Source organism: Callionymus lyra, chromosome 4, assembly GCF_982586985.1.
Source record: "Callionymus lyra chromosome 4, fCalLyr1.hap1.1, whole genome shotgun sequence".
Lineage (NCBI taxonomy): Eukaryota > Metazoa > Chordata > Actinopteri > Syngnathiformes > Callionymidae > Callionymus > Callionymus lyra.
Genome location: NC_141821.1, coordinates 5,451,536 through 5,468,198, shown reverse-complemented (window position 1 = coordinate 5,468,198; position 16,663 = coordinate 5,451,536). Strand labels below are relative to the sequence as shown.

At 39.5% G+C, this 16,663-nt stretch overlaps 1 protein-coding gene across 1 annotated transcript in view; it reads right to left on the bottom strand.

Annotated features, from left to right (window-relative positions):
- Positions 1 to 16,663, bottom strand: part of arap2 (ArfGAP with RhoGAP domain, ankyrin repeat and PH domain 2) — a 151,509-nt gene that overhangs the window by 110,602 nt on the left and 24,244 nt on the right. Inside the window, exon 8 of the mRNA XM_087788548.1 lies at positions 6,038 to 6,158. Coding sequence (XP_087644674.1) covers positions 6,038 to 6,158 — 121 coding nt within the window. The remainder of the gene's footprint in view (positions 1 to 6,037; positions 6,159 to 16,663) is intronic.

The following is a 16,663-nucleotide window of genomic DNA, read 5'->3' as shown; positions in this document are numbered from 1 at the left end:
AAAACTCCAAACACCTGCAGAAGCTTCAGATGGTTTTTTTTCCAAATTGACTTGAAGTCCCTGACCCTGAGAATCCCTCGGCAGCCTCCCTTTGACCGTACATGTGCTCGTCCACTAACATCTCCACTCTAAAGTTCTGTCTCCTCACTTTAAAATGAAGCGTAACCGCCGCCTGGTCCCGGCTTCGGAACCTGCCGGTCGAGCTACTACCTTCAATCTCGTTGGGAATTCACAAAGAGCGGGAATGAATTATGAATAGCTTCTTTAATTATTGACTTGTCTTTACATGGCTTGGTTTGACTGTTCCGTTCCCACCCTTTGCTTCCTGACCTCCATTACCTGTCCTGCGCTCACTTATTTGCCTCGTCATTTATTCAGGACGGTTTGGTTTTCCTGCCGGATCTACCGATCTCAACGTGGAGAATCATTGGGAGGATATGGAATAGCTGCTTTTTTTCTTTTTTGCATGTTTCTCAAAGACTTTTCATTCCCAGGACTTTCCGAGGAAGACGTTCCCCGTACAGGTGGAGGAAGAACCGCAGGAGTGCAGGAGGGAGTTTAAATAAAGGGCCATCAGTGACTTCTACATCCTCATACGTTCCCATTTAGCCTCCTTGTGTCGCTGCATTTTACTCATTCTTCTGTCAACTTAGAGAGGAACTCGTGAGTTAAACATGTTTATTAAACCGTGCAATATTTAATTTGATTTTCGTTGTTCAAGCAGTTTGTGACCCTGGTCTAGAAAGGCACTTTACAAATAACTAGTACTTACACTTACAATATTAAATGTATAGTAAAGAACAACCAGTAAATAGATTTTAAACCGGAGCTGTGCTACAGAAATTCAATCAAAAAGAAAGAGAAAATGTGTTTTTCCTTCACAGGAACGAGCAAACTGGAAAAAAAAGTGTTTCTTTTAGAAGGAAGAGTGAGGATCTGAGCGATCTGGAAGATACTGCAGGTGGAGCAGAGAAACAAATCCAAGATATCTAATTGTTTACCATGACTTGGCATTTTAAAACACCATTTGTCTGTTTCTTTTACTTTCAAATTTTAAAAGATCCTGAGATTTTCTTTTCCAACAGAAGAATCTTCTACAGTAGGTTGACACGGATCGAAAAGCCTTCCTTCAACTGTTTTATATAACTTCTTCCTGTCAATGGTTTTTAAAAGGTTGGTGACCTCTGACCCTGGAGGCCAATAAAGAATAAAAGGATCTGAGAATGTATTATTATTATTTAGAAACTGACAATTGTATTTTGTATTTATGTACAGTATATTATTAATGACTATACAAGTCTAAAGTGATTTTCTTTTTTGGCCTGTCGTGCTTTAGTGAGTATTCATTGACCCTTGAAAAGGATAAAGTTTAAGCATTCGTATCAGGGCCGGGTCTAGGCAGGGGCAAGAGGGGGCCTGGCCCCCTCAAATAAATGTTGTGCCCCCTCAAACTTACATGTAAGTAAGTAAGTAACAGCACAATGCCCCCTCAAGATTTGTGGCTGCCCCATCATACATGCCTGTCTAGACCCGGCCCTGGTTCGTATCAGATTTTTCCTAAATAAGAGTTATAGAAAATACATAATACTTGATGTTATTACTTAACTTTATACTTTAGGCTTTTTATCTTTGCTTTACGGCCCCTCACAACAGCAACTGTAAGTTAAGTTTCCCAACGCTGCTTAAGAGCCATGTGTTGAGAGGAAGTAGGGATAAAAATAAAGTTAAAATAATAAAAACAAATGACAATTTAAAAAATATTAGTAAGGATACTCATCCTGAATTATTCATTGAATTTATCGGATTTCTTTGTATGAATTATGTTGCACTTTTAGTATAAATACTGTTTTAAATTAAGTGATTGTATTATTTTCGACGTATATATTCATACTTTCACAGTGTTACTCAGACATCACAAGGGGCCACACAAATTCTCAACCGCTGGATGGTGAGCGAAACATTTTAACCGCCAGTAATTCCTGCTGTTCATAAAGCACAGGAACGCGAGCAGCGAACACTGAGCCGCGTTGGATTTGTGTTGGATAGCGGAATCCACTTTCCCACCGAGAGAGAGATGACGAGGAGAACGACAGATAATCCTGGCGGAGAGTGGATGAGATGAGAGCGGGGTCTGTTCCGCACAGGCCACCCACACAGTCTCCATCATCACAGAACAACCCAGATGAAGCAAAACAAAAGGAGGGGCGGCAAAACCAGGGCCACATATCGACATATGTGCCGAGCAGGAGCAAATATTTGCGTTTACCATTCCTGGTCAACCTCCGCTCGCCCACAGACCGAAGGATTTCATGAAACTAAATGAGACTAATTAAAACTAAAGCCAGGCAGAGACATTTGCATGAGAAAAGACGAGTCCACCGTGGATTCAAAAAACATCACTAATCATCTGTTGATGTTTATTTCATGATTGGAAAATGTGTAAATGTGAAACTACTTTTTTTTTTTTATATATATTTTGCATAAATAGACAGATGAGACTTTAATAATTATCTTTCCACATTCGTTATTATTATCGTATTATATATATATGTAATATATTCGGAAATTAAGATGTTTAATGTTTAATTTTCCAGCGTTTTATTTTTTATTTACCTTTTTTTTTTTGTAAAACAAAATGGATCGTTTTAATGGCATTTTTTAGACAAGAGACTTTTTTTTGGGCTGAACAAGGGAACTGGTTGAACCCGGAATTAATGGGAGTGTGACGGAAGCTCATCCACAGTGACGAAGCGATCCCTGAACTGAGGATGAACTGGGACATGAATCAAAGTAACATTTAAAAAGCCAGTGTGACACATATATGAACAAATAAATGAGTTTGACTCCTTTGACTATTTTTGTGTCATACATTTTTTTTTTTTGTGTAAAGTTGGTTAATGTTTAATAATATAACTTTAACAATACGTGACAAACAACATTACATTCATACGTACATTAAGTAAACTACAAAGATGTTGAGTCTCATCATTTTAAAACCTAATAAATTCAGCGAATTAAATATGAAATGCTGCACTGCCCCCAAGTGGCCACTTGTATCGGTTTAATGAGTGCATCAATAATTTCTTTTTTTTTTTTTCTTTTTTTTTAAAGTGAAATGATGAAAAATATAAATAAATAACCAGAAATATCTCTGACAAATGAATTCCACGACGACTCCTTCACGTGTTTCCGAGCTTTTCTCTTTCAACAGAGCAAGCGTGAGCCTGTAAACAAGTGGCTGCCGACACTTTCTCTGCGATAATCACTCATGATTCACGACTTCTTCTTCTTCTTCCTCCTCTTCTTCTTCTTCTCCTCTCCCTCCCTGAGCCAGTCTGGCTTCCTTCCGTCCTCGCTCCACGTCTCCTCTCCGGAGCTGACAGTACCTGAGGGAAGAGGCCACCTGCAGACCAAGTGGAGAATCAGCTGACAGCTGTGTGCACACTCTCTCCGGTGGCCTTCAATAATTCACTTGCTTCTCCCTCCTCCGTTTCTCCATCCTCGCTCTGCCCTTTTTCATCATCTTATCCTGCCGTCGTTACACCAAACGTCGTTGTTTTCTCTCGCCGACGTTCTCACCTTATCTATGACTTACTCTTTTATCCACGCTCGTGTCCGAGCGTCTTCACCCGCTTTAGCTCCACTTTCGCTCGCGTCTCCCCACGTCTCTCTCTTTTTTCTTTCTTTTTTTTTTTCCACCATGTGTATGTCCCCCAAAGATTGATGACTCTCCGCTACAAGGCGAGTCGGCCTGTTTAAAGATGCATGAGGTGATGAGGCCAAGTTTCTCCTTCCTTTTTCCTCCATCCATCTCTCCAAGCCAAGAGACTTCCCACCCCATCGTTGGCAATCAGAGACCACCACCAAATCAAACACGCACTTCCTGTGGCTCGTGTCAGGACGGCTGACGCTGACGTACGACGCCCGGCTCGCAGACAGCGTGATGAATGATTCCGCTGAGGGGAGGCGACTCATAAAGCAGGGGAGCATAAGGGGAAAAAAAAGGGCAGACAGTCATCGTTGTAATGATGCGGTGAATCAACAGAAAAGGAAGAACATCTTGTGCTCGAAAGATTTTTTTTTCTCTCTTCTTGAAGAAGCCACTTGGATGACCAGGGGTCGAGGGAGGGCATCGCGATAATAAAAACAGCCTTATATAAGTACGAACAAATGGGTCGACAACCAGGCGACATTTTAATTGATGTAGATGAAGTTCATCCCCTCATTGATCTCATCCAGAAACAGAAATATCAGACCTTCACTGCTTCAATGATTAACATTGAACTATTGGTTGTCGATTCAAGTTCAACTTGTCATGTTGTATGTGGACGACACACACGTGTACACTTATCTACACGTTCGGTTCCACTGTGCTAAAAGTTACTTTAAAGTGCATCAATTGTGATTATGGAATGCACAGACAAAACTCAGTTTTTCCATATTGAAGGCCATATTTTTAGGTTTTTAAAATATGTTTCTGGCTCCCCCTAGTGTCGGAATGGAGGTGTCCCGTTTTATTTTTATTTGTATTTTAACTTCATTAAGCCTTTCAACACTTCTTATGAAATCAAATGCCTCTGCTGTTGTGGTCATGTGACACTCACAGACTAAAACGTTACATACTAAAGATCAAAGTTAAAACAATAGACGCAGTTAGTCCCTCGTCATGACCGTGTTTTGAATTTATTACTTTATAAAGTTGCTCTGAAATCTGGGCGAACGAGGGGTTACGAGAGTCCATTATCACGTAATAATGACTTCCGGGAATGATTATGCTGCATGACAAACCTCCTTTCTTGACCAATCACAGCAGAGTATGTGTGGATATGGTCAACAAGATTTAATCTCCAGAAGAACAAGGTGTTTTCATTGGGTGGGGCTTAAGACAATTTTCTAATTTCAAATTTTCAAACAGACACACACTGATGATACAATAGAGTCCCAAGATCACAACAACACACACTCACATCAACACAATATTGAACTGAACTAAGAAATTATGAAGCAAGGCAAAATGTTACATATTGTTGCTTTAAGAGGTTGAATTTAGTAGCCATGGATCACTGAGGCCTCATGAAACAGCTGATGAGGTTTCATGAAGTGCAGAATGGCTGACTTGGTGATTGGTTCTGTTTTTATGTTGCTTTTTTAGTGTGTCATCTTATGTTATTACTTTATTCTGTACTAAGACCACAAAAAAAAACATATTTTGTTTACAACATTGGAAATAAAGGTTTCTGGGATCTAGGAAAAAAAACGACTTAATGTGATGAATAAATAAAAGGTTCTTTTTTACTAGACAATTCCCCACCGGCCCACGAGTGGGCTGTGCTCTCCGTGAAGAAGAAACTATGGAAGCTACAAAGAGGTCAAATCACACGTCGATAATTTGGACTTTTATCTCCATTTTAAAGTTTGAATGATGTTTCTACGTGAAAGTATGCCAGAGCAGCAGATGTTACAGATTTGCAACTTTTTTGACCTCGTCCCAATCATTCCATGGTAAAATGTATCGTATTTCTTTGGCGAACACAGCCTTCTAATTATTAGAACATTCGTCCCCCATAGTTCACTAGTTCCCTTCAGTATAGACCACTGCCCTGCACTCAAATCTGTGTAACTAGTGATAGACTGATGAGGCGTCATGAAACAGCTGATGATGTATCATGATACAGTGTCTTCATTTAGAAAGTAAGTAAGTAGGTTTCATTGGTAAAGAGCCTAAAACAGTAGATGTCACTTTCTGCAACATAATCTGTGGCTCTGATTTACTAATGAAATGAAACCTGACATCATTTTAAACTTAGAGCGCCATCTAGTGGCCTTTCAAAATAAAGACGCTGTATCATGATACCTCATCAACCAAATTATTAGTAAACATGGCAAACATTAAAAGTATTTACAAGAAACTCATGTAAATAGGTTTGTTTTGAGATTTATCAGAGGCTTCAGTGGTGAAAACAAAGTTCTGACTCGGGTGAAGAGAGCGGCAACAACGTCAGGCCGCAGAGATGTGAGAATAACGTCTTTGTTTTACCTTCTCCATCAGCGCGGAATATGAAGGTCCGCAGGGAGGTGACCACCTCGAATTTGCTGTCCCCCAGACTCCGCACCCGCCTGATGGCGCTCCCCAGGACCATCCCCTTGGAGTACATTTCCTGCACCGAAACAAAAGGGATGAGATGGAAGAAAGTGCGGCGACTCCACAGACTCTGAACCGAGCACGATTGCGGTCGTATCATCGGAAGCCTCCTGAAGATTTATGATCTTCGACGGCAAAGCCGATGTAGCGTTTCCGGAGCAAGGACGACTGAATCCGTCAAGTCATTGTAATCTTGATTTTTTTTTTTTTCATTTTCATTACGTGGAGAGCCGGCGTTAGCGCTCTGTGTTTGTATCGTTTGTTTCAAGTGTAATTTTGTCCTGCACTTTCATCTCAGGTGATAACATTCATTTACACCAGGAAAAAAAAAACTGCTCTGAATGACATCCTCATCAAGATTCTGCCACGATCCATCATCGAAGCATCAGATTCATTTGCAGAAATAGCTTCCCGGTTTCCCTTTCAAGCAATAACTTTGATAAACGGCTAAGAAGCCTTGAATGAAAGGCGTTTGAATCAAACCCTGCAGGAGGAACACAAACAAAAAAAACAAAAACAGATGGCTATAAGTCAAATCACAAACTTGAAACGCTGGGATATTTATAGTCGCACCAGAAGATTGTTCTTGTGTGTAACTGGATCAGATAAAGAAAATCAAGATAAAACAAAGTTTCAAGTAGCGTCGCGCACGAGTGTGTGTCGGCACAATGCTTCCCCCCCCCCCCCCCGTAAAATCACGCAACACAATACTTTTGTTTTATTAGCAATTTTTTGGGCATCGTTGAGTTCACGAGTCGCAACATTAGGAGGATGAAAACAAACAAAATGACTCTTCTGTGGGAAGACTTTATGAGGACCACGATCTGGAGTCCGTCCCAGCTACTTCGGGTGAGAGGCAACCAAGAATATGTCTTTCAAAGGACACAAAAAGTCATACAAGTATATTTATGCACACACACACACAACTACTGACAATTCAAAGAACTCAATGAAACTCTACATGTTTTGGGACGGTGGGAGGAAACCAGAGTACCCGGAGGAAACCCACGCACAGCAAGTGTGTGTGTGTGTGTGTGTGTGTGTGTGTGTGTGTGTGTGTGTGTGTGTGTGTGTGTGTGTGTGTGTGTGTGTGTCCACAATACCTTGATGTCTTAAAGAACAAACCACTCGACAAGTTAGTTGAACTGTTAGCGAACGGCAACGAGATAAGGTCAAAAAAAGGGTCGCAAAAGACCCCCATACATTATAAAACATGTCCAACTTTGATGAGATCTAAACTATAAACTAAATTACCACAATTGTAAGCTCCTTTTCTTAATTTTATGGGGGCATTAGGGGGGCAGAAGACCCCCATAAAATCTTAAATAGGGGCCCAATTTCAATAAAATGTAACAATGATAATACAGTATATGCATTTTCTGTAAGGATAGTTTATAGTATAAAGGTGCCAAATATAGATTTGGGGATTTATTTTAGTGGAAAAATGGAAATAAATGAAAAGATTAAACATTAAAAATTGGTGACATGCTCGCGCCTTTTGTTTTTGACCCCATTGAGGCAATGAGTGGTAAAGATGATTAAATAAAAGCTGAAATAATTATGGAAGGTAAGGTAAGGTAAAACTTTATTGATCCCTCAGGAGGTCTCCTTCGGGAAATTGTTTTTTTCCAATAGCCAGCAATTTTTCATAAACAATAAAAAATAATAAATTAAAAAATAAAATAAGAAGAAGAACATAAAGAGAAAGAACAAGATGATAAAATCTAAGTCTAAAGATAATGACAAAGAACATAGATCAAAGACAAACAACAGACAAAGGATACAAAGACTAACATAGACTAACATAGAACAGAACAGTTCTAAGATCTTAGTACTAAGTACTAAGTACAAAGTCTAAGTACTTAGTACTAAGGTCTTAGTAGGGGCGACAACGTGCAAATTATATGGAGAAAATAAATAAATAATTGAGCAATTATGGCTAATTATGTTCTCAGAGAACAAATGGTTAAAAGAATGACATGAAAGTGTGTATTATTTCAACTCAATCATTGCGTCATCATTTTCTCTAAGAATATCTCAGTCTTAGATGTTACAAGCGAAAAAAATATGATTTAAAAAACCGACGATTCAAACCATTTTCCCCGTCACGTCTTTAAAATTTAGATTTACTTCACCATCGTATGAACGTCCTGATCAACGACTATTAAACAATGTGTAGTTTTATTTGAGCAACATCTAAAAATATTTACTAGCAATACAAAAGTACAACAAAAACTACTTTTGGACTTTAAAAAAAATGCCATCAGGGATGTACATTAGGCACAAGGAGGTTGTTGTTCAGCAGGATTGGGGTGTCATTTCATTACCTCTCTGGTGTTTTCCCCTCCCTCAGCTGTTGGAGCATCAAAATAAGTAGGATGTTGCACTGGAGGCTGCGTGACCCTCTTTCAGAGTTTCCCTCGACAATGGCAATTAAACTTCTGGGTCATTGTCAATGAGAGGCACGGAGAGAGACACGGCGAGGGCATCGTGAGCAAATCAAATCCTGATATGGGGAAGCAAGGGCGTGAAGAGAGTCGTGCCCTCACCGGAGCCGGACAGGAAGGGAGAGTCGGGACGTCCTCCATAGTTGGTGATAGATCCCCCGAAAGTCAGGCTAAAGATTATGTTCAGAGTAATCTGTTTCTTTTTAGAGTTATAGACAAACATGTTTGTTCATTTTAATGTAGCGACTGGGGCTCAGTTGTCTTTATCTGGGTTCAAAAAGGGACTTAAAAACATCCAAATACCTCCATACTGCTCGTCCGTGACGTCCCTCTTGTATCAAACAGAAGCTAAAAGGCTCATTATATAGTGTTTCCTGTCTGTGTAGCATGTTAGCCTTTTAGCTTCTGCTACAAAGCATCTTAAAATATAATGACTTGTTTTTCAGGAACAATTCTTCATGTGGAGGCTTCAGTCCAAGAGGGACGTTACAGACGAGCAGTATATGGAGTATTTGGATGTTTTTAAGTGTCTTTTTGGACGAAGATGAAGACGAACTGAGCTCCAGTCGCTACATTAAAATTAACAAACGTTTGTCTGTAACTCTAAGAAGAACAGAGTCTTTGTGGACGAAGAAAAGTGAGTTCCATTCACGACGGTAAAATGGACTTTAAGTTCTGCCTACAACTCCAAAAACCAATAGATGACCCTTTTAAAAAAGAACCCCAAACTTAAGATAAGCGCGAGTGAAAATGAGAGAAATTCTTATGTTTGGGGTGAAGTATCACTTGAACGGAGGGACAGAACATTGAACGTCTGAAGAAGATGAAACCAATGGGATGTAAAACTAAAGAAGACATTATTTCACGGAGATAACAACATTATCTTTTCAACATACGCTTCTGAAAGCCACAAAAAAAAGGGGGTCGGGAAAGGATAGAGGGATGAACTTCGGACATGTTTGCGCCAATCTTAATTAAGCTGATGACCCCGACTTCAATCCCTGCATATTTTTAGAGCAACGAGCCTTAAAATATCCATCAGCTGGGAGAAGCAGGGGACAAGGGAACAAATGGAAAGTGAGATTGAAAACAGAAAAATTAGGTTCGAGTGAAAGGCCAAGGAGAGAGGAAATAGAAAGAGAAACGATGGATCAGGAAAGGGATGCGATGAAGGCGGAGAGCGAGGAGGATAGAAAAAAGGAGGCACGTGGGAAAAAGAGACATCATGTAGAAATGAAGAAGTGTAAGAGGGTCAGGGAGGGGCTCTCCTCATATTAAAGTAGGATGTTAACAATGGCAAGAAGTGGCTCAACCTAATTACTGACAGACCGCCTGTGAGCTTCTCTCCCCAGGAGTTTCACACCAATATCTCCTGATTCTTTTCACTCTAAATTTAGACATTATGTAGAGGAAGGTGAGGAGAAGAGCATGCGTGTGTGAGTGTGTGTGTGTGTGTGTTTGGAATTGGATTAGTTTGTCTGCTGATAATTACTCTTTAGAATGTAATTAATTGTTTTAATTCTAGCTTTGAGGTCAGCGAGGGGAGAGTTGTTTAATTGTGAGTGGTGCATCTGTAAATACCGACGCCAGAAACGTTAATTACACATCAATTAACAACAACTTAAAAAAAAAAACTCGTCCTAGCATGAATGAAGGAGCCTCTTCTCCCCGTCATGATGTAAGATCAGCTTCCGATTGGATGATTCAAGCCGAAGATGCCACGAATCACAAGACAGGATTCTTGTTTTCCAATGAGAGGACTCTGTGTAAGAACCAACTTTGAACCTCCTTGAGCGACTGTAATGCGAAAAAAATGACACTATGACATATTGAAATACTGAACTCACACAGAAGGTTTTTATTTGATTAAATTTAAAACATACATCTTGCGTGATGAATAAGAAACATTTCAAGAATTTAAAGGGGGGCGTAAAGGGGGCGAAAACTACCCTGAAAATTCAAGTACGGTTCATTTATACAACATTTAAAATACTTATTTAATAACAGAAATAAGAAACATTTCTAGAACTTCAGCACCTCTTGTTAATTGTAAGGGGGCGTAAAAGAAAGAAAGAGACCCCCATGAAAATACAAACTTTGATTCAATTTCATTGTAGGGGGAGGCAGCTGGATTAGTTCAAGAAAAAGGGGGCTTAAGGAAGATAGAAGACCCAGATGAAATTTCAGATATTTCCAATTTTGATTAAATATAAACAAGGAAGTAAAATTCCACAATTTCAGCTATTTTTTTTCAAGTGTAAGGGGGCATCAAGGTGAGCTGAAGACCCCCCTTCATTTCATATAGAGCACATTTTCAATAAAATATATTAATATATATTTGATGAATATTGATTTAAATACTTTCACTCAGCCCACGCCAGGTATTTCTAAAAGGATGGTTGATAGTAAAGAGAAAGAAAATGTATATATTTTTCAATTATTTTAAGGAACAATGGAAATAAATGACAGGAAAAAGATCCCATGAGAATTCAAATATCGTCAATTTTGATTAAATTTAAAGCATATATCTTGCAAAAAAGGTAAGTAAAGTTTCAACAATTTCAGTTCCTTTAGTTAATTGTTAGTGGGCGTATACGGTGCCAGAAAACACCTACAAAAACTCAAATATAGTCAATTTGAATTCGATTTAAAACAAGTTTTTTTGCATAATAGAAGCAGTTTCAGAATTTCAGCTCCTCTTTCAAATTCAAATATAGTCAATTTTGATCACATTTCAAGCATATATCTTGCATAAAAGATAAGTAAGTAAGTAAGTAATTTATTATGAAATTCAAACCATATGTATTATGTATTTAGTTAGGGAGATTTTGGAAATTGAAAGGCGTATAAAGCTATCGAAATGTATTTTTTTACTCCATCCCAACTCTCTTGAGGTTTCTGAGTTTTTCAAAAATTTTTTTTTACAAAGCATAAATCTAATATTTCAAATACATAATATTGTAGTGTTGAAAAGTTCCTTCACCCAAGTCATGTGTAACAACAGCTTTTTTTCACATCATAGAAGTCGTTCAGACTTTAGAAGTTCAAGTGACTAATGAAGGTTTTTTTTTATTCTGTTTTGCACTTTTTAGATAAATACAATAATTAATCCCGTCATTGTCAATCAAGTCCATTCACAGACTCGATGGGCGATCGAACAATGTTCAAAGGAAAAAAAAAGGGAATGAATGAAAAAAGGCGACTGTGTAATTATTATTTTGAACAAGACCTGATGTTCATGGCGTGTGCGTGTGTGTGTGTGTGCGAGTGTGTGTGTGTGTGGTTCAGGGGTGACAGCGACACACACACTTGTGAGACAGACTGCGATAAAGATTCAGCATCGCGGTCGCTTTTTTTTTTTATAGATATTTGATCAGAAAACGGTTTAAAGAAGATAACAAAAAGTATTTTCGGTGTTAAATTTTGTTGTGTTCTCAGAAGTCATGGCACCGCTTTACCGACACTGAAGCGTCTTAACGTTACTGATTCATCTTTTAAATCGTAAGTACTCGAGTGTGGAAAACGAGAAGTCAAAAGGCCCGCAATTTCAGCATGTCGGGGTTTTTTTTTACCCTCAAACGACAACTGGAAGTTTTATGAACAAACTCTATTTACAGACTATTGTGGAAAGTGGACGAAATGAGGCCTAAACCATTTCCCCCCCCCCGACAACACCTGAGTCGCCTTCCTTTGCACAAAGAGCTGGTGTGAACTCATTCTGCCGTCGCTCTGACCTCCTCGCCTCACATCCCACCCACTCTCCTCTCCCTCGCTCCCACTTCCACTGGCAATTTTACCCTCTTCGTCATTTCCAACCCGTGACAGGGCGGCGACACTCCGAGGCGAAAACTATTCTTTAACAAAAAACAAAAAAAACGCAGCCCCCGTAAACTTCGGGAAACAATTAAGGCAGTGCAACGGAGCTGAAGCCGACAATAACCCCGGCACCATGTGGAGAGAGCAGCGACGAGGGCGAGGAGAGTAGCGACCAGTTTTAGCACCGACAGACGATTTAACAACCTCTCGTGACGCCCGTCTGTGGAGGAACGAGGACACCAACAGGCGGTAGAGGGAACTGCATCCCTCTCGCCAGCTACAAAGAATCCCGACACAACATGACTTTAACAAGCGCCGCACATTAGGATTTCACAGACGGCACTCATAAGTCTTCGGGGAGCAACAGAAGTCAAGTGTCAAGTCTTGTTAAAGCAAGTCTCGGAATGCTGACCTTTAAAACAGCAAAGCTGTTGACGGAAAAAAAAAGAAAAAAGATTTATATATTCTTTATAGGTGCCAAGGATCTAATTATGTTTTCAAGAAGACATTTAAATATTAAAGTATGATAATGTGGACCTCCCGCCCGTCCGGCTCGATCCATGTGACGATGATTTGACACGTTATTTGGAATTTATAAGTCGGGGTTAAAACTGTCGCGGTTAGAAAGTTTGGACGTTATATAAACTTTTAGGTTAAAGTGAAAATGATGATATTGTTGCGCACGCCTATCTTAACTTATATTAAAACATAGTATGAAAATCTGGACATCACATCATTTGAAAAAGTTAGGTTTCAAAAGAATAGCTGATATAAATATAAATGTAATTAAAGGTTATAGACTATAGAGCATAGAGAAAAATCTAATAGACTCGAGAAGTCTAGAAAATAAGGTTTCATGAAGCTTCATGAAGCATTCTCTTATTTTTAAACAGGCTCAGTAGTTTGTCCTCTGTTTAAAATTATGCCATGTCTTAATAAAATGGACGTTAAAATCAATATATTATAGAGCAGAGCGTGACCTCTAGTAGACTCTGAAAATAAGGCTTCATGAAGCTTCATGAAACAGTTTCATATTGGTTAGAGCTCAGTAGGTGGCGCCCTCACATCATGTAAAAAAAGCGATGTTTCAAAAGAATAGCCTTTTAAATGTATAGACTTTAGATGATAGAGTGACATCTAGTGGACTCTGAAAATAAGGCTTTATGAAGCTTCATGAAACAGTGTCATATTGGTTAGAGCTCAGTAGGTGGCGTGAGGTTCATGGTCGGCAAGGCACTGAATACACAAGTGTCAGACTGACAAGTTTATAAACCCAAAAGAGTGATTTATTGAATTGGCGACTGGTTATTTCATATCTCAACAGCATTTCTTCACATACATGAAGTTTAAAAAATATGTGATTTGATTAATAATTCATTGGGGAATTTACCGTAAAGTTTAGCGAGATATAAGTTCAAGAGTGAAGAATCCCGAGCGAAGGCGTTAGACAAGTGATGCTGTAATGACAGATGGAGCCGCCTTTTGTTGCTTCTGATTGGTTAATATTGCGTCAGGCCTTCCGTGATTGGATAGATTTACGCAAACCGGGAAAAATGTTCATCATGGTGAAAAGATAAATATTAGGTATTAAATGGGTCAACATAAGCGTGACAAAAACAAATAAAATTTAATATTCAATTGTATTTTTATAAGTCTTATCTCTTTTTTATACGATTGAAATGAAAACCGTTTCTGGTCTTAATTTTATCCGTAGACAAAGTTCATGTGTCTTTCCTTCACACAAACCTCTGTTACTTTGTTGTAAAACCTTATTTCCTTGAAAGTCTCTTTGCCTCAATGGAGATGTGACGTAGTTTGATGAGGCTCATTAATTTGTTCCTCCAACTTCGCCTTTTCCCTGTGGTTTTATTTCCGATCAACGAAAATAAATAAGTCCCTTACAAACATTACACTTTAATGGTCACCACACCAGACCTCAGCCAGACCGTGGAAAATCAAGGCAAATAAACGTATCTGTGAGCGTTATATTAACGACATCCAGAGATACAGCAACAGGCGCCCGTCCATTGCATGTATCGACGCAGTTTTTGATGGAATGAGAGGTGAGGCACTGCCTCACCTGCCTACTCTGACCGCACGTTCAGATCACTGATCTGATCCAGCCTTACACCCCAGCTCGGGCTCTGAGGTCTGTGGATCAGAATCTACTTATGGTTCCACGCACACGGTTCAGGACCAGAGGACAGAAATCTTTTCAGGCTGTTGCTCCTAAGCTTTGGAACGATCTTCCTCTCTCTTTGCGCTTGATGGATCTACTGACTCCTTTAAGAAACATCTTAAGACGTTTCTATTTGTTCAGGCTTTTCCTTGATTTTCTGGAACTCCTGTGTTGTTCTCAGTATTATCTTGATCTTTAAAGTATATACTTTTTTGAGTATTGTTTTGATTGTTTAAGCGCTTTGTGACTTTGGTCTGGAAAAGTGCTATATAAATAAATATTACTTACTTACTTAATTACGTCCCTGACTAGCAGTCAAACTAATGATGAAGGAAAGAAATGTGATGGTAAACTGATGCTTCTTGTTAAAGATACTTTAGTAATCGTGAAATTTGTTCCAAACACCAATACAGTGCTCTAGTATTTGCTCTCTCGTTCCTTCATGGCTCTGTTAATAAAGTTCTGGTAACAACTCCCTCTCTCTCGATTATCAAGAAAATCAAGAAAGGTAAACAGGCACATTCATTATAATAAAGGTTATAATTATAGACTTTTGATTCGTCACGTAGATTCGAGTGACGTTGGATAAAGCTCTCTCCGCTCCAAGTTCTCTAACTTTCAACACTCAGAGGACTCACTTGTAGTTTGAAATCCACCCGAGTCCGCCAGCCTCGCAACTAATCGCACTTAATCGCTGTCCCAGCAGGAAGGTCTCCGTCCCCGTGTGATGTCGTCATCGGGCGGGGGGGTACGTGGCGTGGGAGAGTAACCGGATCGCGGGTCTCACTTCTCTTCGGCGATGAAGCCGGACCCTCTCTTCATCCACTGTTTCGCATGATTGCATCAAAAGTATCTCTAGAGGATGTGGTGCGTTGGGGGAAAAAGAATGGCTTTACTTGAGGCTATCGAGGAGAGGTAGTGAGTGGGGTGACCGCGAGGGGTTAGAGAATGGGTGGTTGGTGGGGGGGGGATTGCTAGATAAAAGGCCAAAGGGTAGATGAGCCCTAAGGATTGAGGATCAGTCCTCCGGTGCATCTGGTTCTGCAAAGATTTGCTTGCCAAGAATCAAATATCCGACGCTAAGTCCCGGCGCTCACCATGTGCCAACACTTGCAGGAGCAAAAGTCTTTAATGTATCGATGCGTCTCTTGATTCATGTTCACTGACGTCATCTAAACGCTTTGAGTCGTTCAGACGTACACTCTTTTATGGATGTATGCGCGGAACACGGCTTCGCCAGCGAGGTTGGCGAGGCGTAGCCGTCTTTGTTGACTATAAATAATATTTCATCAGGTAAGTTGACAATGTCTTTTCACAGCCTCACACACGACTATTATAAGTGATGTTGACGCTCTCATAGGTTCTACATTTGTGTGCGAGGAGAAGAGTCATTAGGAAAATGTGTTTATTGTTTCGCTTCACTGAATTCTCAACCGTTTGTTTTTGAGTAATTATCTAGTTAGCACTTTCTTTACACACATATTTTCCTCAGATAATCATTTCGTCTGTCTTTTGTTGTTAACAACAAATGTGAGACTGTAAGGTTTATTTAGATCCACAGTAAGCGACGGTGTCATGACACAGTACGAGCAGCACGAATGCCACCGGCTGAGGTATGAACAAAGCCTATCACTACTAGACACTAGGGATTACAGACATTAACCTATAATGAATTATTTGGTCTTCAAATGATTTGTATACAACAAGTTATTTGGTCAAGATTAAACCAATCCACAGCTCATATTCCGAGACAAATAACACTTTTTTCAGTCTAGAGAGCCGTGGGAGATTCAATAAATACACTTGGCATTTTTGTCCATTTGACTTTGTTTTTTTTATTCAGTGAAAATAACTTAAGTGGCACAAAACAACAGAAACTAATGTTTGTCAAGGTCGAGTTTTGACAAGTCAAACTTTACCAGTTGGAAAATGAACAAATATACTTCTTTGTTTTGCCATGAGGTTCCACCCATCGAGTCACAGTCACGGTCATTGGCTCTGCCAGCTCTCAATTTAAACTGTTCCCAGGACCTCCGGATGAGGTTTTTGGGACATTTGCTTCAACCCAAACGTGACCTT